Raw genomic sequence first — 23,757 nt, forward strand, 5'->3', positions numbered from 1 at the left:
AAAAAAAAAAAAAAAAAAAAAGAAAGAGTTATAATATTAGGCATTGTATGCATTTCCTGAATATTTATAACTAACATAATTTTCTCTATAAGTCTTATGGTTTAGATCAAAATATCCCTAGGAAGAAAATTAATAAAGAAATTGGAAAAAATGATAGTACTCTTATGATTTTAGGTTCCTAATCCCCTCTGAATAGCACTCACATTACTAAGAATTACAACAAAAATTCAATGAAAATTTTGCTAAACTTCTCTGAAATAGAAATTCACTGAAGTCTACTGCTGGCATGGCAAAGAAAGAGCTGTCCTGTGAGCTGAGTCTCATCCCGCTTACCAGATGAAATGAGAAAACATCATTATGTTGTATGAGACAAAAACAACTTTTCACTTTGTTATGAATCAGATGAGATTGGAGAGATGAGTCTCTATCCTTCAGTAAAGCTTCTGTTCGTACATTTCAGCTATTTACTTTCCACCTGGCAAACACGAAACTTTTTGTTGTTGTTGTTGTTGTGTTTGGTACCAGGGATCAAACTCGGGTCCTTGCACTTGTGAGGCAGGCAGTGGAACAGACAAGAAACCTTCTTAATAGTGAATTTTGCTTAGAGCAAAGTGATAGTAATTTGATCTTCTGAGAATGAACCTTGCATCTCAATGCTAAGTGTTCTTTGCCATTAGTAATTATATATTAGTAGAACAAGGAACCGAAAAAGGAGAAACTAAAATAAAACACAAATTCACGCCTACTGTTGAACAGGAACAAGGGAAACTATCTAATTTTGAAGTGGTTTCAAACGTGATCCCTACAGAATTCTCCAAAAAGTCCATTTCAAAAGCAGCGGAGAAGTGCAAGAAATTCCCTTGGCTTTTACTCACTGGGCCGTCAGGAGTCGCTGTCTATCCGATGTGAGGGTGCACACTAATACCGGTTTCCCACTAAGTGTTCCTCTCCCGCTCCCCCCGCTTACCCACCCTCAGCTCCTTTGGAGAATAAGAGTAAAAGCCACTGCAGCATGAGCTGGAAACAAGGAGACAGCACAGGGTGTGGGAAGAGAGAGCAGAGGTCCCGAAGGAGGAGGGAGAACTTCCAGGTAGAAAATTCCACTGTGGGAAGAGAGGTATTTCTAGCACTTAAAGTAATAAGAATGTGGCGTGTAAACACTAGAGATGGGAGAAGAGGAGTGGCAGGCAATGCTGGGCTACTCAGGCTGGAGAGCACAAATGCGTCCTAAGTCAACGCTTGCATGTTTACCTGTGACTGGCGACCAGGGAGGGTAAAGGCCCACACACCGACATATCCTCCCTTCCCGAAGAATGGTATGTTCCCTAGCAGAGGTTTATATTCACTCACAACTTTTATACCTATTCAAAAGCCACAAGACTGAGCTTAGACAGGGCAGGAAACTCAGAGAAAGTTTACTGAGTGGCACGTTTAAAATGCACAGGATTTGGGCCGTGGATTTAGCTCAGTGGTTCTGCCGCCTGCCTTGCAAGCACAAAGACCTGAGTTCGATCCCCGGTACCAAATAAATAAATAATTAATTAAAATAAATAAATAAAATGGACAGTTTTTAACACTCCTCCAGTACAAATAAGCTCACCGAGAGCTTTTAGTAAGAATACAAAGTGTGGTAGCACATGCAGTCCTTGGGAAATGTTTGTCTTTGGTAAAAGAGGCAAGTGAGAGAGAGGACACATTCACCTCCAAGGTCAGGTGACTTGACACAGAGCAAAACTGTTCTGCACAGGACAAGCTCCAGTGACTCCTGCAGATTGTTTTAAATGACACATTTTAGTCAAACAGCTATGACTTTCTATCACCTTATATAATAACGAGACCAGAGAGGTTGGTTCAGGGTACTGTTTTGAGGCTTTTTTTTCTCGAAGTCATTTGGGTAGGAGATGTTGCAAGGCCAGGTTTTAAATGAACTCATGTCTCACAAAAAAGGTTAACATCCTGGATAGCTTTGCCCTGGAGGGCAACGGTCTCTGAAGCCTAAGAAAAGACAGGGTGCAAAGGGAGGGAGGCAGAGAGGGGAAGGGGACATAAAAAGAATTAAGACGTGGCACAGCATGTTCCAAATCCCCATGCTGAATGTACTCATCATGTACTGCAAACAGAGTAATAAAAAAGAATGTGCAATAGAATGAGAATCAAGTCATCAGGAGAAATGAGAAATTACGGTGCTGGGATATGATGATTACAGGTCTTCATTTGCTTGCACACACAAGAATAGTCACCTATTATTGGAATCTAAGCAGGAAGTAACAACGTTTTTATAACCTGGGCTCAGAAGTGGTACTTCTGCCATATTCCATCTAGCAGAAGCAAGTCATGAGGTCTGGCTCACACTCAGTGGGAGGGGCACACACGCCTGCTGGGTGCGTTCACTGGTGATCACTTTAGACGCTGATTACAGAAAAGAATATAAGTGATGTTCTTTGGAACAAGACACTTATGTGTGTGGATACACATTAAAAATGAAAGAAAAGTGTTTTCTGCTTTTTCTTCTCTGCTAAAAAGATTTTTGGTGGTACTGTGGATTGGACCCAGGGTCTCTGCACTGAGCTACACCCCATACCTCTTCTTCTTTTTCCTCTTCCTCCTTCTTTCATTTTTTTGAGACACAGTTTTGCTAAGTTTCCCAGGCTGGGCTTGAACTTGTGATCCTCGTGCCTCAGTCTCCCAAAAGGCTGGGGTTATCATGTGCAGTGAAAGTGAAGCTTTTCAGGCAGGATTTGGTATTAAAGTGCACCTGAGGGAAAGACATGTCCTCAGCTCCTCGCTTGCCTAGGTCATCTCACACCACGCCGTGTCTTGTCACCTTTTCTCAGTCTGATAATCTGTGACCCTGCTAGGCAAAGCAGAAGAGGGAGGGCGAGGAAATGAGGGACTGGGGCCCAGGTCACACTCTGATCACCCACACTTAATCACGGGAAGCAGCACTGTGATTGCATAATGAGTGTAAGAGAAAACTTGATGAACTGTTTGCTGTTTTTTTTTTTTCCCCTACAAAGCTGTTTTTGAGCTTTACATGGTGATAAAACCCTAATGAAAATTTCTGTGGTCAGTGAAGCAGTTTTAAAACATGGCCCCGTTATTTCTGACACTCTTCCTCTACAGCTGGGGTCTATGTGCCCTCCCCTTACTCTGGTTGAGTGTACATGATGGTTTTGGCCCACAATGACTTCTTGTGTGACTTCCGAGGCCATGTTAAGTGAACTGTGTGTTCCACCTGGCCCTTCTGGAGTACCTACACTTAGAGCCCAGATATCACTCTGAGAAGCCCCAGGGCCCTGAAGACTCTGAAGAGAGAGACTGTGCCATCTGCTCAGATCTCAACCTCGTCAGCTCCTGACTGAGGGAGCTCCAGGCACGGCCGGCCATCATCTGTCAGCAACCAAAGTCCAGAACTGCTCAGCCAGGCCTTCATGAACTACTGCCCTGAAATCACCACAACATAATTTCAAAAATGACTGTTATGATTGAGGCCAGAGTTTTGAGGCGATTGCACTATAAAAGAAAACTAGAGTAGCCAGAAGTAGTCATTTATTAAAAATACATTTGCAGATAAAATGATAATATAAAGTGGAGACATTTTAGGGTAAAAAATTACACAGCATTTAAGAAAGAAAAGTCTTTAAAGAGGTCTCATTTGACCCAGCTATGCCTTTTCTTGGTATCTTCCCAAAGGAAGTAAAAGTATCATACCACAGCAATGTAAACACACTCATGTTTACAGCAGCAGTTTCACAGATAAATCTGGGAAATAATCCAAATGTCCATCAACTGATGAATGGATAAAAAAGATGTGGATTTTTAAAATACAATGGAGTACTACTCAGTCATAAAGAAGGATAAACTTGAGACTTTCTAGGTAAATGGATGCACTTTGACAGCATAAATTTAAGTGAAATAAATCACACACAAATATGTAAATATCACATTGTCTCTGGTGTGAGAAACTGAAAGTGTAAATAATGACAAAATATATAATAGATATTGAGAAACAGGAAGACATTGTTCAAAATTATACTGCATGTATTTTGTTAATAATTAAAATGTTTTATTCAAAAGAACAAAGGTAACTTCCACATGAAGTGTGCAATAATAAACTGAAATAATTTTCAAGATTCAAAAAAATATTAACCCATTTCCCATTCAGAAAATAAAGTGCAGCTCACTGCCCATGTTCATGTAATTTTACATAAAAATGCTCTTGGAGGCTTAAGAAATCTGATTCTTTTTCATTGTGAATATGAAATATAAAAACTCTTGGGAAAAAATTCATATTAGAAGTTTAGCACGACATTGGTAGCAAAATGTAATAAATATAGTTACACACAACAACAACAACAATAACAACAACAAAAACTACTAACTACAATTGGAAGTAGGTAGAATGGATATAGAATGGATATAATCCTATGTCAATAAGAAAAAAAACTTACAAATTATAGAAATTAGAAATGAAGTATTTCTAATTTTATAATGTTACAAATCAACAACAGACTAACAGTGTGGCCAGCAACCACCTCCTTTCCTTGTCAGATCACAGTTACACGTCACTTGTTATTACACCAGCACGGTGCATGCTATCTTTTCCCTCAATCTGCCCCCATACGCATATCGCTGTAGCCATACCTGCCCTTTCATTTAAGAATTGTGCAGATCTTCATACCTCCACATCCCTTTTTTTTTTACTTCTACAGTATTCATTCAAGTCTTTCCCCTCTACTCTTTCCCCTCTTCTTTCTTATCTTTCAGAAAAGTTTTCCATGCACCCTTCACAGCCCCATCTCCTCCACCCATCCCCTTTGGGCTGCTCCAATACCTGGATCCATCAAATATGCCTTCTGTATCTTTGGTGTCCTCTACGTTACAAACATCATGAACTTCATTATTTAAAACACTGATTCATTTCGTTTCACATATTGATTTCACCCTCAGGGTAACTTCAATCCTCCTCATTGATCCAATTTTCAATATTATCTACACTCAATATTTTTCACCTCTTCCCTACCCACTCACACATTACGCACACCACACTTGAGTTACATGTCCAGCACTACAGAAACCATTCTCTCAGCGGTGACCAGCAGTGGCCTTTCCTTGGCACCAGCCTCTGATGGCCTTGCTGTAGTATTTGAGGCAACTGATGAGGCCCTCCTTCTTGAAGTTCTTCTATTTCTGATTTTCAAAGATACAGGCCTTCTTTGCACGCCGAACGTTCTTCCTCTAGTTTCTTTTCTAAACCATCATCTATTCTCAGAAACAGAAACATTCCCCGACTTTCTTTCATCTCTACCAATTCTCACGGTGAGTTGATTCAGAAAGCCCAAATCTCTAGTCTCCACAAAATTCCAGCTTGAAATGTACTCGCGCATACTTCTAACACTCTTTGTTGATTCATTCAGTCTAATCCTGCATAGGAGTTTAGAGTCGAATCGAATGCTTCTCATAAAACAAACCCTTTCTGAGTAAGAAAATGCTTAATATAAAGAGGTCAAAATAACAAGAGCACCAGAAATCACCTCAATCACTAGCAAGATGGAGCCTTCGTGTAGCAAATTTAGGATTTCTGTTTAATAGAGCTGTTATTATCATTATCATTATTATTATTCTTTAGTACCAGGGATTGAACTCAGGACCTTGCACGTGCAAGGCTGGTGCGGTGCCACTGAGCTAAATCCCTGGCCCCAATAGAGTTATTATTAACTATTCCCTCAGCCAGAAATATTTTGGTCCCTAGCATGTTTGAGTCTTTCACTCTGCAACCTTCAATGAACTAACATCACCTTCTGAGAGACCTCCTCAGAACATGGTATGCAAGGAGTATCTCCACAGTTGCCATTAGAGACACGTTGTATATTTATTTACTTACTATCTTCCCTACAGAAATATGAATTCTGTGACAGCAGGGACTTTGTTTTGTGTTATCTCACCAGAAGATGGAAATAATATTCAGCTCAGAATAATAATATGAGAAGTACTTGTTGAAGGAATGAGTAACTTAGTAAGAAAACTTAAGAAAACTTAACTTTTCTTAGTAAGAAAAGCAATGCTTTAAGCAACACATTTTCACTTTGCAAACTGTATAAAGGGCTTCAACACTATAACTCAGGAATACTCCGGGCAAAACATTTTCTTCATCATGTCAGCTAATTCAAATCTCTATGTAACAACCATATGTCTTCTAACATGTTTTTTTTTTTTCAGAAATAATACAATTAGCTATTTTATAATGGGATATTCCACTGGCCTGGCTTTTTTCCCCTTAAGACAAATGATCTCACAAGTTTTGCTACCAACACTGCTATTATCTTTGGAAGCAGATTTTTTCTTCACTAGAACATGCGCCTAATACCTTCATAAATGAATTGCTTGATACTTATTTCTCTAACATCTGCATTTTGACTGGATCTCTCTTGAAAAGTTTTCTTCCATGTAGTTTTTTATTAGTTGTGAAGAATTTAAAATATCCTTAGTCAAAGGATTTTCAACCTTTGTTCTGCAGTGAAATCTATTTTATATATAAAAATCTTAGTAAAGGCGAGACCAGAAGTGGAGGACCTGAACCATGCCTCTATCTGAGGCTGTATCTTTCCTGTGGCATCAGAAAGATGAGGCGAATCACAGCTCTCCTTTGGAAAGATAGGGAAGTCAACACATTCCTGCTTAAACCCAGATGTGCTTTTATATGTCAGCTCCTCTATTTAGCAGGAAGTCCCTCTCTACTTGAGACACAGTTAGTGTGCCTGACAATACATGGGCACTGAGTGGAATGAAAACCGAGAATGGATGGGCTCGTGCTTCACACCCCAGCTGGACAGGTCTGGACTGATGTATCATCTCGCTCAAGGGAGCGATTTTTTTTTTTCTCTCATTTTTCACATCTCTATCGCCTACTTTTCCCGTTGTCTGTGTCTCTGCACTGACTCTCTCCTGGTCCGCCTCCCCAGCTCCAGGACTCACTCGTCCACGGTGAGCATTCTCCAGGTTTCAGGGAGCGCTCTACTGTGTTACCCTCTACCTTCTCATGCATCAAGAATGAGTCAGAGTCAAGGCTCACCACTGTCTCTTTCATTAAAAGAGTAGATGGCCTTTCATTCCCCTCTTCTCCTCATGCTGCTGCCTATGAGCTGTTTACCTGACCCGGCTGGTGGGGGACTTGTTATGCCATAAAGCTGATACTTTTGTTCCCTCCTTCACTGGGACTCCTTTCCCATATCCCCATTATTTTCAATGACCTCACTATTACCTCATTTCCCAAGCCCGAACTTTTAATCTTTGACATTTTTTTCTCATCATTTATATTATCTAAAGCATATAATAACAGTTTTGCAATAACCTTTGGATCTGACTTTCTGGAAGCTTTTCATATGTAGCTCAGTTGACATTATTTTGAAGCATACTGAAAATCTACAGAGATCTACCATCCAATTAGAAAAGGTGGCTTGTTCAAAATAAAAACGAACCCAGGAAAAGAAAGCAACACGTAACTCTCACAGTTCAGCACTTTAACTGGTATGAGATCCGTTATTATTACTGAGTCTTCCACTTGCTGATCAATTGCTCAGCAATTAACCATGACTTCATTCCTAAAGGTCTGTCTCGCCTGCCCTCTGTGACTGTCATGGCCATTTTCTCTAGGGTGGACATTCTGCACACAATCCCTTGATGTCTCATTATACCTAGTGCTGTGGAGGAAGGGCCAAGACAGCACAGTCAAAATGACGGCAGTGAGGAGGACTGCTAAGTCCGCTTGGATAGCAAGAACCACCTAAAAAGGCTGTGTCAGCCTGCCCTTGCATTCTCTACAGCCTGTCAGGAAATCTCAGGATTATGCTTCTATTACTAAGACCCTGGAAACAGAGCCACAATGTGGAAATGAAAATAGCAGCTGAGTGTGCAGCCAGCTTCTCTACAGTCAGTTCACTGCAAAGCACAGACGTGTAAAGAAGGATCTCACTCAAAGGTCAGACTGAACAGTAGCTTTCAAGGATACAAGGGGCTCTTTTCACATCCGTCCGTCCATAGATAAACATGTAAACACTGAATCTCTCGCCATCTCCTCCCCCTCCTCTCTTGCGCGTGCATGCATGAAGGGAAATATTTTAACAGTCAAATCAGATAAAACAGGTCCACAACTGGTAGATGGTATTCCATTCCATGCCAGGAGGCCCAGGCAACAGAGAATGATGAGACCATCAAAGTTATCAACATTTAAAGGCTAGAAGGAAAACAACAGGCCCGGAAAAGAGAGTCACGCCGCTTCTCTGTCATGACTGCTGTATACTGGGCCACGAGCCACACAAACCCAGAAGCATCTGCCAAAGGTTTCAGACAGCTGTGCAAGCTCTCGTTGCCATTTGTTCAGCTGTTTTGAAGTGAGACAGATACATCTTCCCAGGGTTCCACCAAGTAGGCTTCTTTTCAAGTCAGACAATGTGATCAGAATACAAATTCTTTTCATTAGTTGTGATTCTGTTACTCTGAATAGATATTTACCTGAATGAATGCATCTGCTGCTTACTTTTTGTCATTAATGGAAGTGAGTAGAATATTTTATGCCATGTATAAAAATAGGTCATACTGAAAAATGAAAATAAATCATTTTTTCTACCTAAGAACAGGGTTGCTACTTAGAGAAATAGGTGTCTAGTCACTTGGCAAATGAAAATGTCTTGAATATAATTTATCAAAATGCTAGCTTACTGGCATGTGAGTATCACAATTTCAAGGAAAATTACTTAATGGTGAAATACCAGATGGTAGCAAAGCCAGCTTGCCTCATATACATGAACACAGTTATTATATTCTAAAATTGAATTCATTTGATTTGTTAAAAATATGAACTGTACGTTCTATCAAATGGAGAACAGAAAAATATAAAGGCTTTTACTAAGTGATCTTTGCAGCCTTCCGTATTTTTTAAACAAAGACTTCATAGATGGAAGCCAATTATATTAGTTACCTTGGGAAACAAGCTATTAATTTTCTGCTTCCAAGTTATTAGCCACTTTCCTATATACAATTCACAGGAAAATGAATGGACTTAATCCCTGTATTAAAACACAAACATAGCAAACAATCCAATGTTTCAGGATTGTTCAGCAGATCACCTCCTTGCCAATACTCTACCAGAGTGCAGACACACAAGTTACACTTTTGAAAAGAATCTGGCAATTTATATAGAAGCCTGTTCAAGGAGACTTACTCTTAATTTAAGTCATTCCTCCTCACACCAAATATAAAGGGTTACCGAGGTATACAATTGTTCCCCAGCAACTCAACCTTACTGAGTCTGTAAAATTTCCCCTTCCAAGAATCACACAAGTCCCCAGAGTTCACTTATTTAATATGTGAAATACAGCTAAGTACTGCAAATTTAAACAATTCAGTGAAGAGGATAAATTATTTAAGATGGTAACATTTAACGTCAAAAGAAGTTTTTAGATTTATTCTGGTTGTGTCTAATTCTTCAGGGCAAAATATAAATCATTTAATTCTAAAGCAGCAATTTTATATAAATGATCTTTTAGCTCTTAATTATCAAAGCATTGCACATGTAAAATAAGAACAGGAAATGAAAGAGTCACTGCCCTCACTCAAGATACTTATCTACATTTAAAGGTCTCTGTGCTCTAATAAAAGAAAACAGCAGTGAAGTATCAATAATCCCATGGGAAATTTACAATCATTTATTTCTCTGGCTTATTAAGAGCTAATCATAGCTTAAAGGTCTCTGATTAGCCATAAAATTAGAAAACTACAGTACTGACAGAAAATTAAGAAATAACAGAAAAATCCCCATACAAGACACAACCCAACAACATACTACCCATTGGAAATTACTTACACTATATACAAATTTCAAATGAAAACTTTTATTAAGTATGTCATGTCAAAAAATCATGCTTCATGAAACTCATTTTTTGTTTTATTGCAAAATACCATTCATGTCATCATTTAATTCCTTTAAAATTCACCTTGAAATAATGTAGAAGTGGAGATAGATATTTTTATATAATGTTTTATAAAATTTTGTGATTTGAAATATATGAAAATATATTTTAACATCAAACAAATCAGAAATTTGCTGTTACACAATTATCTTTCCATAATTATCAGAATAAAATAAGAGCAGTGAGTGGAATGTGAAGCTTAAGATATTATTCTCAGAATACAATAAGTGGTATTATTATTATACTTCAGTTTAGATAAATTCAAAGGGAAACATGTGGAGATATACTTTAGCATGAAATATATCTGAAGAAAACTACAGTTCACTGAAATTCCCTGTGCTGTTTTTTTTCTAACGATAAAATTTATAGAAAAGTTTATCATATTTTAAGTAAACACTTGTGGAAAAGATATTTAAAATAATAAAATGAAAATACAAGTTTGAGCAGGAAAAAGGAACAGAAAATATATTTATGAAAACTATACTCACATTAAGGGCTACAAACTATGAATAATTTATTCATAGGTGGAAAAACTCAATTTTAAATTGCTTGTTACTAATATACTCTACTAACCAACATAACCCAATGAAGAACATAAGTACTTTTAAAGGGAAAAAAGAAAAGAAAGAGTTTCATGTATTCAGATGAAGGGACAGAGGTCTAAGAATACTACATTTAAGAAAATTAAATTTAATTGCATTAAAGGACTTTCAATTCTAATATTCTTAATACGACAGATGTAACATGGACGTCTTGGGCAGCACTTTGGTATAGAAAAGAGCTGTAAACAAGCTACCAGTATTGGGCTGGTGAATGTACCTCATGCACATGGTGAAACACTTCTATTGCATTACGAATGATGACAGGTTTCTGAATATGTATTTTCAATGAAAAATCCTTATTATACATTGTTAGTGAAAATATAAAGTTACAAATAATATTCATATAAGATATGATTCAATTCTTTAAAAATATCGAAAAAGACTTATGGAAGCTAATATCAAAATGCTAAATGTGGTTTCCTCTGGGTAATGAGATGAAGAATGATTTTTCAGCTTAACACCTTTTGACACTGGGGATTTTTCCATTATAAAATTGCATTATTTTATAGTCATAAGGACTAATTTAAACATTTATGTGGGAATTTATAGATATCAATACAACAAAATTGAAAGGAAGTAGGTAAAGACAGCTTCTGGGAGAAAAGGAAATCAATAGCATGACACTGTAAGGAGGGTTTCTATGTCACAGGCTCTTCCATTTGTCCTTTTGCTGCTAAAATACAGGAGCCACCTGCATGTAAGCCCCGCAGAAGTCATGTGTGTTTTAACTTGCTTGTTTCCTGTCTCCTTTTCTTATCATATTATTGTTAATATTACATGGACAGAATAGTGCATAAGTATCAACTCATGTCACTACACTCTGCTGCAATTCTACACTCAATATGAAAGCTATGTTTTAATGTGGTATTTGCATCACTAAAATGATTGATGATTTAGTAAGTACATCTCTTGATATTGGCCATTTTAAAAATCTGCCTCAATGATTTTATACAGGAGTTTTACTAAAGAAAATAAAAGCAAAAATAAAAGCGATGTTAGCTATTTCCAATGCATTTAGTTTTAGTCCTTTTAATGAAAACTTTAATTTGTCTAGATGTGATTTTATATTTTTTTTTATGGTACGGGGAATTGAACTCGAGTCATTGTGCTTAGCAAGGCAGGAGGCAGAACCACTGAGCTAAATGCCCAGCCCTCTGATTTTTATTTAAATAATGTTTATATGGCTACCAGCTAATATAAAAGCCTACTGAATAAGACTATTTAACATAAAAACGATGTCATAAAATAATAAATTATACTTCTGAAATATTTACTATATGCCAAGCATTCTGAAAGCACTTTGTATAGGTGTAGTAAGTCAATGATTCCTCAAAGAAGACTTTGGGGTAGGCGCTATTATTAGCCCTTATTTTACCCATGGGAAAAGGACGTCTCAGAGCTACAAAGTCCCTTCCTCAAGTCACTTGGCTAAAAAGGGACATATACTATAAACCTGGCTCTAGAAAAATTATGTTTTACAGATTTAAAAAAATCTAAGCTTTTCATTTTAGATAATTTCAGATTTATGGAAGTTGTAGGAAAGGAAAGAAAAGAAAGTATGGAGCTCATGTATATCTCTTTGTTTTCCCTCTTATTAAAGTCTATTGTGTAATAGGAAGAAGAAAAGATCTAAAAGAGTAGAGGAAATGGGAGGGGTAGGGGAAAGGGAAAAAGGGAAAAGGAAAAACATGGAAACAATGTCTTTGTAAACAGGGAAGGGTACAGGGGGTTCAAGGAGGGCTGGGGAATGGGGAAAACTAAGAACCAAGATTAAGTCATGTAAATGTACAAGATCCCGATGATGGACGTAGCTGTACTGTATACCTAAAATGTACCAATACACTTAGATCTAAGCCCCCCTATTCATATGTTGATAATTAACTAAACATCCTACCTTACTTGACTCACTAGATTTTTCCCAGTGTTCTTCTTTTGTACTAAGATTCCGAGTACAGCCTTCCCTGGGTTGTAACAGTTTTTGAACTTCCCCTGTTTTGGATGGCATTGACACTTTGGAGGAAGACTAGACAGGTATCTGAGAGACTGTCCGAAATTTGGTTTTGTGTGACGTACTTGCATGATGTATTAGGCTGGGGTTAGCATGTTGGGAGGTAGACCACTGAGGCAAAGTTGCCATTCTCAAAAAAGTCACCTCACACCTCAGTCCAGACCACGATTACGGCTCATCACCGATGCTGCTGCTCTCAAGGACCTGCGGCAGGAACAGTGTGCCACTGTCCTGTCTCTCTTCTCCCCTGCACTAGCACTGTACGTATCACATGCTACGGAAGACAGTTACCAAGCACAGCCTACAGTCAACGAGTAGAAGGGTGGCAGGGAGTTAAGCCCTGCCTACTTCACAGTGAGAAGCTATCTGTTAAGTTATTTGGAACTGTTCTGGGCACTCATTTTTAAGCCATCACTCTCTAGATACCTCAGTCTTTCTGATAATTTTGGCATATTATTCATGTGCAATAGTTTAAAAACACAACTCTCAATCGATTTCTTGCTTTTCAAAGGTCTAAAAATGTCAGAACGAAATGTGATAACAAATAAAATCATTTCAAAATGTTTTCCACTGATCACTGTAGGATTTGTCACTAATTGACTTGCTAGAAACCAGTTTCTCCCAGAAGTAAGCAATGAAGAACTTACCAGAAATATTCGTTCAAGTTGATCCTGAATATCTTTCATTCCTGGAAAAGCAGCAACACCTTGGATCATCTCGACAAAGATGCACCCGACTCCCCTGAAGAGAGAAGAATCATTACAGAAGCTTCAAGATACTCTGCTTAGGAAACTAAATCTGAGATTACACCATCCCCACAACAGAGAAGGGGCAATGAATAAGTAAACTCTTAAATGAGCGAGGAGACCCGCGGGACACACTTCGACAACAGCTCTAGAGCCTTCTGAGTCTCTCGCCCTGAAAGAAGAATGACCAGATGCAGCCACACTGGCGAAACAAAAGGGGAGCGGGCAGCCAGTAAGACAGTAGCTTTGGTGGCTTCTCCTTAGAGGACGATTTGAGAAAGTCCTTGGTCCCACACACAGGCGGCTCCACAGTATGTTGTCGCACCTTATTCCAACTGTACTACACAAATGCATGATGCATTGTAGTCTACAGCTGTCCTGTGGTTCTCAACTTAATTTTCACCAGTATCATCCGAGTAACTTCAAAATCACAAATGCTCCAACCACAAACCGCAGAGATTCTCCATGTGCTTTGGTATGAGCTGCTGATCAGCTAGCTACTCTGAGGACTGTCGAGCCAGGCTGATCTAGTGCCACGTTAATCCGCAGAACATGGCTTAAATTGCTTCCCTACCTAACACCCCCTTCACCTATTTTCTCTTCCTATCTAAATCTGACTCAAACTCTATAATCCCATTTTAAGGTCCTCCCTTCCATGAAGGTTTCTATGAGCCTCCCAAGAAGAAAGGAGCTCTGGTTATATATCTCTGGTGAAGCCTTTCAAGTATCGGCCTCCTGTCCTTCCATAATCTGCTGTGCTCACACTTCCTGCCAAGCAAGACAGTCCACAGTATCAGAGGACCTGATTCTCAGACCACAACACCCCGCACCTCACCCAACACGAATAATTATCCACAGTATGGGCAGAAATGCAATTAGATACTTCTGCTTGGATTCTGAAGAGTAAGTCATTTGGAGAAGGGTGATAAGAAATTAGCATACGTAGAAGGGATAAGTCATGCTGAGACCCTGCATGAACAGCCATACGTCCCTACAGGCAGTCTTTGAGCTGGCCTGGTTTCTGCCTTCTGAAATCCTGGAAGTTCAGAAAACCTAATGGGTTTTTTCTCCTTTTCCTGAGATCTTGCTGCACTCTCCTAGAATTCTCCAATTTGTTTTAATGGTTGTACTTTGAAAAGGTTTATGTTTCCTGCAACTATCCTAATAAAACCATCAATATATAGGGACATTTGTTCACCTGTAGCACTCATATTCAATGTAGGGCAGGCAAGCCCTTGTTTTTAATGTACATCAGAACCCTACACGGTAAATGACAAGTAGCCTACTTCTGTACACCTGCTCCAGCTGTTATCAAAGTTATATATAAACAATATTTTGAATTAAACCAATATATTTACAGAATACCACATAATTTCTATTTTGACACAAATGTCAAAATGACTAAAATTAAACAATTTCTGCTTTATATCATAAAAATAAGGAACAAAGAATTAGCATTAAACTGTTCTAGACAGATGGAGTTTAACACATGGTTTCATTTTAGATTTGACAAACAACAGGTATGGAGAGAATTATTTTATTGGTATAATAAAATACAATGATAAACTTATAAATGTTGGCATTTTACCCTTTTTTTTTTGGTACTGGGGATCGAACTCAGGTCCTCTTGCTTGCGAGGCAGCTGGTGAAACCACTGAGCTAAATCCCTGGCCGTATTGGCATTTTAGATGACTGGATTAAGTCTATTTAAATGCTAGTGTGATGGTTTTCAAAATTTTTTCTGCCAGGAATTCTTTTCTAAGACTACTGATCTACATTTCTATTGTTTTCTTATTTGTTCCAGGAAATATATCTTGGATCTTTCATACCCACAGCTTCACTGCTTTTTTTCAGTTCAGAATCCACTCTCTTTTCTGCCTTTAGACGTCCACCTTTCGCACTCCCAGCTGGGACTCTGAGTGGGAGGACCTCCAAAGAACCACGGCCACTGCTGTGCACACAGCCAAGCTGGCCAGGAGGTAACTAGTACACGGTCAGAGCCGTGCACAGCTTCCTTTACTCGGAACTTGTTCTTAGTTAACATCATCTCCAAATACGATACTTAGACTGATTAAAATATAAATCTAGGGCTGGGGATTTGGCTGAGTGGTTCTGCTGCCTGCCTCACAAGTGCAAGGCCCCGAGTTTGATCCCTGGTGCCAAAAAAAAAAAAAAAAAGACAAATCTATGCTGCCAATTTATGCAGCTGAAAGGAAACAGTATGGTTCTTCATAGGCTTTTCTCTGCTTGGCTGGCTGAGGGAGCCGGACTTGTATTTCTACAGGGTGTTTCCTATGATATCATCTTGTGGATATTTTTTATAATGTATTTTAATTTTCATTAGTACACATTTGCAGTACCCAATGATAACATTCACAGGGTACACACGTATAACATACCTTAATTCTTTTTACATCTGCATTCCCTCCCTCCCTCTCTCCTCTTGATATCGTCTTTCTCAGAGATGCTTGGGGTATACTGATAAAGCTGGGGTAACTATACACAAAGAACATGCAATAATTAAAATGCACAAGAAAATGAAAAAGTAGAATTATGAAACATATCACCAAATTAATATAGCAGAGTTCTTTTATTGCTGTCTTACTGTCAACTAGCAAGGAGAGCCCTTTAAGTTAATTTGAAGGGACCACTGCCTGCTTCCTGTGTGCTGCTTTCTTTCTTCAAAGAGCTCTGTGCTCCCTCTCTCTAGACAGATTAAGTCAACTACACTGAGTGCTTCACTGAGAACGAATTCGGCCACGTAAACACTATACTTATGATATGCTACTGTATCAGGATACAATCATAGTATTGTACAGGAAATGTCTAATTTGAAGAATTTAAATCACTACGTAATTATCACAAGCTTAGTTTAAGTTTTTTAAGAATAAGAACTGGTCACAGGTAAAGATGTCACAGAATGCAAGATGGTCAAGTTCTCAGAAGTGGTCAACCGCTAATGTAATACATAAACACCCACTTGTCACCAAGCATCTTTTCATCTTTTGGACTCAAAATATCCAAATTCAATTTATGTCACAGATGTACAAACAATTTTTATTATAACTCAAAATGAAATTTTTAGCAGTAAACAACAGACAGGTGTTCCTTCAGACCTGGATGTTATATAATTTTGGAATTTTTATTATAAAAAAGAATGCAAGGTTGGACAAAAATTGGGTATAAAAGTGCATTTGGCATAAGAAAATCAAAAGGAATCACAGGTTTCTAAAAGCTAACAAATATAGTGCTCTAAAATTCAGATTTTATTAGTAACTGTCTGGCATCCCTAATACTTTCCCTTCTGCTATTGCAGTTGGATAGTCTTTGCTATGCTTGGAACCTAGAAGGCCTCTCAAAGACTCATGCTGAAGACTGGTCTCACTGCAGCGATGTTCAACAGCTGGGCCTCTGGAACGTGACTGGGTCACAGGGCTCCACCCTGACAAATAGATTGGTCCACTGATGGATTTGTAATTTGATGGCTTAAGATGTGTGACTGTGTGCACCAACTCACTGTGATGACTAAAATCATTACGTTTTGCAAACACGGATTAATACAAAGTAAAAGTTCAAACAAGCATTCGATGGCATCACGGGGCAGTGGTGGGACTGAGGAGGTGGGGCCTGGCTGAAGAAGTGGTCCTGGGGGCTTGAGCTTGGGTAGCGGATATCTTGTACCCAGGCCCTGTCCCCTCAGGATCCTCTCTCTGCTTCCTGGCTCCCATGAGGTGAGCAGTTTTCTTCTGCCGTTCTATTCCATTATGATGTTTCTGCTTCACCACAGACCTAAAAGCAATGGAGCCAGTGGATTATGGACTGAAACCCCCAAAACCATGAGGCAAAATAAACCATTCCTGTTTAAGGTCAAATTTTTTCAGGTATTTTGTAACAGGATGAAATACTACCATAGTTTTCAGTGAGTTCGCAGCAATATTACAGTATCTTTACTTTTTTGGTGTTGGGGACCAAGCCTAGGGGCTCACACATACTGAGCATTTGCTCTTCCACTGAGCCACATTCTCAGCCTGGGAGGACTCTTTTCGACAGAGAGAACATAAAGATAATTCAGACTTTCCTCTGGCATGACAGTGACGCTAATTTTTGTCATGTTCCTAATAATTTAGGATGTTTTACGCATTGCTTCTCATTATAGGCGAGGTCATACAATCTTTATAGTTATCAGTGTGAGGAAAATATCAAGCTACCTTCACATAGGTATACATGCTATAAACACATCATTCTGAAATAGTCTGTTCTGCAGTTCCACAATAAGATGCCAGAGGACCAGGAGACGATACAGCTGGCTCAGTGTGGAGAGCTCTGAAGGATTTGCTCCCTTGAAGGGGAGAAGGACTACAAAAGGTGGAAAAGGACTGTGCATGATGGAGCCACGGGTGGCCATGGGGCCTTCCAGACACATCCGAATGAGACAACAGAATTCAGTTACAAAGAAATCTTGAGAACCGAAGGTTGTTACAGCTCTGTGTGAAAGCAGAAAGTAAAGGTTAAAAGGAGTGGAAGGACATACTCCAGGGTAAGAAGTTCGTGTTATTCCCTCAGGCCAGAGGTTTCAATTTTTTCCTGCATCCCAATTCTCATGGAGGATGAAACTCACCAGATGGATATAACTCGAGGTTCACACAATTTATGGTGAACAGGAAATGAAATAACTTTCAGGAAAAAAAACAAAACAATTACAACCACTACTGAAAAAGCCACTTGTTCTTTCCCAGTCACAGCAGAACAGCAGAAATAAAGGAGAATAAGGATTGCACAAGTTCTTCTTCCCCTGGCAGGAGGGTAGCACATGATGATTCAGAGGCCCACTGGCCTACAGGCTGAGTCCTACCTGGACCTGCTGCCTATCTGCCTATGAGGTAAGCATGGCTTGTGCATTTTCTAAAAATTTATTTCTTTTTAACTGTCAAAAAATATATATACACATTTATTGTGTAAAGCATGTTTTAATGTATGTGTAGTATGATGATAAAATCTAGTTAATTAACATGTGCAGTACCTCACTCTGGTGGTGAGAACAGCTAACATTCTCTCGCTTAACATTTTCAAGAATATATTATACTGGGCTGGGCATTTAGCTCAGTGGTGCCGACACCTGCCTTGCAAGAGCAAGGACATGAGTTTGATGCCCGGTACCAAAAAAAGAATATATTATACTGTCATTAACTATAATCACCATGCTGTATAATAGATCTCTTGAACTTACACCTCCTAACTGTAATTTTGTATCCTCTGACCAACATATCTTGGTTGGAGGTGGGTATTTTAATCTTTAACATATTTTAACTGATAAATAGGAAATACTTCATAGTGATTTTTAGTAAAGTTCCTTCTACAGTAAGTTCTCAAATGATTCTTCTCAAGACAGAGGAGTTAGTGAGTGATTTTCATAATGAGGGTAGAAGGAGAATTTACTTTTTATGAAATTTAAACAATATTTTTGTGTTTAGAAGACAAAAGGAGCAATGTCTTATTTCTTAGAAGTACTACCCACCTTTAATTTTATGAGTATTGGGAAGTTTTATGTTAAATTAGATTTTACAAATTGTGATGGCTCACATGTAGCTGTCCCCTCAAAGCCCCATGCAGCCGTAGGTGGGACATGTGCGAGGTGTCTGGATCATGGTGTGATGTTGGATTAGTCCACTGATTGGTGAAGCGTAGTTCTTGGTGTGGATGTTGGATTTACCGGGGAGGGAAGACCTGCTCTAGGTGTAGGTGTGGTACCCAACAGTAAGCTTGTAGCCTGCATGGATGCAAAGGGAAATAAGGAGGCAGGCCTTGGAATCAGGCGACTATGGTCAGATACCTCTAGAAACTGTGAGCTAAAAGAAACTTAATTTACAGTGGTGTTGGGTATTTTATCCCGGCAGTGAGAAAGTAACTAAGACATAGATTAACTTCAGGGGATTTTTTTTTCCCCATCTGCCTATATTCTACCTATAACCTATATCACTGTCCATATGTAGACAAAAGGAAAGAAATCAGATTTTTAAAATTACATCTTTGAGATTTTTTTTCCCCTTTAAAATCAGCAACGGAGACTGGAGGCTACGTTAGTTCTATTTGTGTTCGTATCATTAAAAACCTGAGGCAGGCTAACTTCATGGAGTGAACAAGTTTATTTAGCTCAGTTTGGGAGGCTGGAAGTGCAAACAGCCTGATGCAGGTTGTGGAGTGGCCCTTCCCCCTTGGATACATCACCAATCCTGGTAATGGCAGGAGTGTGTGGGAAAGGGAAATAATGTATTAAAACAGAAAGCTAGAAAGACAAGGTGGGGCTAGGCTTTAGATCTACTCTCTCAGAAGCAGGTCCATAAGATAGAACTCAATTCCTTCCAAGGGCAGACCCTGCTGACCCAAGAACCTACCACGGGATCCCTCCTCCTAAAGGGCCCAGCCCCTCCTAATACCACTGCCCTGGAGACCCAGCTTCCAAACAGAACCACTGAGAGGCCAGTTTTTAACCCTCCCCAAACCTTAACAGGGCAGTGCAGAGCCCACATGCTGTCTGGCTGACCTTGCTGTCAAGTTCGTGCCGTACCTCCGCAATCTCCACGACATTCGCTCTGCCCCAGTCATACAACTCTGTGTTCCTTCCTAAAACGGGCCACATTCTTTCCTTCCCACATTTCCCATTTCCGGGTCTCTGTATAAGGTGTTCCTCCCTCTGCCTAGCTGGTGAGTAAATAATCGCTAGTTTTTAGGCAGGGGCAGCTCAAATGTCTCCACTTTAGAAAGTCTTAAATATGTAAGGAAGGTTCTTCCTTATTACCCAGCCATGCTTTGTACTCGTTACCCTATTTTTTCCCTTTATAACATTTAAAACTGTTAAACTGTCTTTTTTTGTCGGGAGTGTGTCTCCTCTAAATGAAAAATGCATAAATTCAGGGACAAAGTTGTGTCACTGTTTTGTCCCCAGGACACCACAGAACATAGTCTCAAAAATATTTGCTGAGTGAATGACTCAAAAGAAATGCAAACCTTTCCCGAGTACCCAGTGTGAACTGCATTTAGTAACTTGTTTCTAGAGTATAACATGGAGGAGGGTGCCGGAAGTAGATAGCAACTTTACAACGCAGACAACTGACAAACACTACCTGAGCCATCAGATCAAGGGTAACACCACCAGTGCTAAGTCACACTCACAGCATGTACGCTTGGTACAATGTAAAGAGACTATCACTTCACCTCTGCGACTTCTCCCCAAAATATGACCACACCCAAATTGAAGAACACTAAAAAATACATAAGCAGTAGTCTTCAAAACTGTCAAGGTCATCAGACACAAGGGAAGTCTGCAAAACCATCCTAACCGAGAGGAGGCTAAGAACACATGACAGGTGAATGTAATGTGGTCTCTGAGGCAGAAGATTAGGGCGTGGCAAAACTGGCTGGGGAAGTGGCCCTGACCTGTTTAGTACAAAATCCCAGGTGCAGAGCTATTCCCAAAGTCCCGTGTGTAGACTTCTCCTGAGAATCTGAGCAGGTTTGTGATAGGTTGACCTACCTCTGATGCCAGAACGACAAAGGGGAAATACAATAAGATAGTTGACATTGAATTTTGTTTTTGCTACTGTCTTCTCTCCCTATTGACTGCTCTCATCCCACAGACTGTACTTACTTTCCTACTTTTACTTGGCTCAAACTCTCTCTGCAGAACCTGTTTCTTTTCCTGCGGCCTTTAATAAATGTAAAACCTTGCTACCATTTGCACTTGTCTTGATTAATTCTTTCTTTTAGGACAGAAGAAACCCAGAAACCACAACTAAAAGGAGACTCCAACACCCTGAAAACACATAACAATCGTAAAGCAGAAAAAACTAGCAAAACCAAAATAAAGCTATTTAGAAGCCAGATATGATGGTGTAATTCTAGCTCTGCAGAGACTAAAGCAGGACAACAGCCTGAGTCCAAAAGTTCAGGGTCAGCCTGGGCAACATACTTAAAAAGTAAAAATTAAAATAAAACACTTACTTAGTTAACACTATTGGACCAGGTCAGTTTCCAATTTGACAAATGTACCATAGTCTGTGTACCATGTACAGCATGTCTGATGTGGTACACTGGGGAACTTGGGTGAGGATTATTTCTAATGTCTTTGCAATATTTCCATAAGTATAATGTGCTTCTAAAATTATTAAGATTATTTTTAAAAAGGCAAAATTAAGAAGTACAGCAATATCCTGGGTAGAGATATATAAAATTAACCAGTATAGGTAGAAAAGTTAACATATTACTAGTTTTTCCCTATGAATGGAAACAAATAACAAAAATCCTCTGTTCATTTTGATGTTTTTTTTTTTTTTCTTGGAAGCAACATGAACCACTTAGAACACAGGCTCAGGATGTAACATATCAGTTAAGGTTAAACTGAAAGAACAAGGGCACTAAATTAATTGAAGATTTATTAAGTTAGACACTAAGGTATTTTTTTGTTTGTTTGTTTGTTTTGAGACAGGGTCTCACTATGTTGTTGAGACTGACCTGGAACTCACTATGTAGCCCAGGCTGGTCTGGAACTCACAGTGATCCTCCTGCCTCAGCCTCCCGAGTGCTGGGATTAAAAGGCGTGTGCCACCATGCTCAGCAACACGCAGGTATTTTAAAACTGATACATGTACTCTATGGCAAAAAATTTCAAGATGAAACATTTACTAAAACTAATGTATTTAGGACAACTGAGGGGATTATAGTATGTGGCATGCAGAGAAAAAGCAGAATTCACAGGGAAGGAATAGGAGCTCTGTTCCTCATTAGAGCAAGAAGCAGTTAAGTTCAGTGTCACTGGGAAGTCATTCTGATCACTCAGACTGGGTTATATTTTCTAACTCTCTGCTCCCCGTTGTACATCTACAACTCTGATTTACCTAATTGCAAATGTACTGTCCACAAATATCTTTCTCAGAAAGAGGATTTGACCTTTGACTTTTAAAGATGTAATCCAAATGAATGAAAGGAGTTACAGCAATATGGCAACATCAACAAACGTGAATGAAATAGGCCTAGGTCACTGAAGTCACTGGCTAATGTACAGTTATTTTAATAACTATATATTAAAGCCCTGCTGAGATTTTATGATGCAGGTAACTTTATATCTTTCTATGGTAATAAGGATTAATTTTACTCATCGGCATGCATTCTCAAAAGAATATCTGCTTTGGGCATATAACATTTCCAGTGTAATATACTCAGTCAACTGTCTCGTGAACCTATCATCGCAACATACAAGATGGCAATTACCCCAACAAAACATTATCCCACATGAAGCTCAGCTGACAATAAAGTATTTTAGTCTTAGTGAGAACATATAAAAAATTGTTTCTACCCAATTCTCAGGCCAAACATTTGCTTCAATCCCAATAAACAATGCAAAAAGACTTCAGTGTTTCAAAATATGGTGCAATTAAAATCTCAAAAAACTCACAATATATTTTAGCATCTAATCTGATCCAGTTATTCTGAAAGGTTTAAGGTTACTCAGGGAAGAGAGTTTTAAGCAAATATGACAGTTTCTCAAGTGGCAGGGTTTATCTGCAAAGCCCAAGAGAGATCATGATGCAACACAGTCTGTGTGTCTCTCCACACGCAGAGCGAGTGGAAAACACCCCACCCAATGCTCCTGCCACAGCAGGGGAGGCCTGACCCTTCTCAGACTTTCCTAGATCAGAGTTGTGAGGGGCCTCTGCTGCTTGACAGAAGGCATGCAGGTGAGCAGAGCCATAACTCAGTGCAAATTAATTCTTTTCCCCTTCATTATGCTGGCACCAGCAATGTCCTTAAAGTCTTCATGTCTGTCCAAAACCAGCATATGATGCCGTGTTTCCCCTACTTAACATGTGTGTGATCACATGGAGGTCTTGTTAGAATCTGTTTTCTGACCCACTAGGTGAGGTTTCATGTTTTAAAAAGATTTCTAAGTGACACTAAAGCTGTTATTTGCAAAACAGCATGTTGCAGAGTAGGAACCTAAAGGAATGTAGGCAGTTCTGTTTATAAAAGAGTTATATAATTCAGATTAATTCTCTGAACACGTGTATTTAGCCTCTAGCCAAAGAAACAACAAAGAAACAGTAGATCAGCAAAGTAAATTAGATTAAATGTGAAACACAACTTAAATTTAATACACAGAGCTGAAATACTAACTCAGAAACCTTTTATGTTAATTAACCTAGTAGGTAATTTTATTTAGCTATGGTTCACTGAAATACACCATTATGCAACGAAAGCTGGAGCTATTTGATGCATGAAATAGTCATATATTTATGTCACTTTACTCTGAAGGAAGGTATATATTCATGAAATGGACCAGAGTTTTGTTCCCTAGGAGATCAGCTTCTAAAAGAACAAAATTAAAAACACTTTTTGCCTATAACCTGAAGAAAACTTATTATATATAACAAATGTGATCT

The 23,757-nt window shown here is 39.0% G+C and overlaps 1 protein-coding gene across 4 annotated transcripts in view; it reads right to left on the minus strand.

Annotated features, from left to right (window-relative positions):
• Window positions 1–23,757, minus strand: part of Cdk14 (cyclin dependent kinase 14) — a 556,731-nt gene that overhangs the window by 202,147 nt on the left and 330,827 nt on the right. For all 4 annotated transcript variants that reach the window (XM_010609534.1, XM_033758509.1, XM_033758507.1 and 1 more), the window contains exon 9: window positions 13,226–13,319. In XM_010609534.1, the coding sequence (XP_010607836.1) occupies window positions 13,226–13,319 (94 nt within the window). The remainder of the gene's footprint in view (window positions 1–13,225; window positions 13,320–23,757) is intronic.

This window comes from Fukomys damarensis, unplaced genomic scaffold (genome assembly GCF_012274545.1).
Source record: "Fukomys damarensis isolate Sample0158 unplaced genomic scaffold, DMR_v1.0_HiC HiC_scaffold_4, whole genome shotgun sequence".
NCBI classification, from domain to species: Eukaryota; Metazoa; Chordata; class Mammalia; order Rodentia; family Bathyergidae; genus Fukomys; species Fukomys damarensis.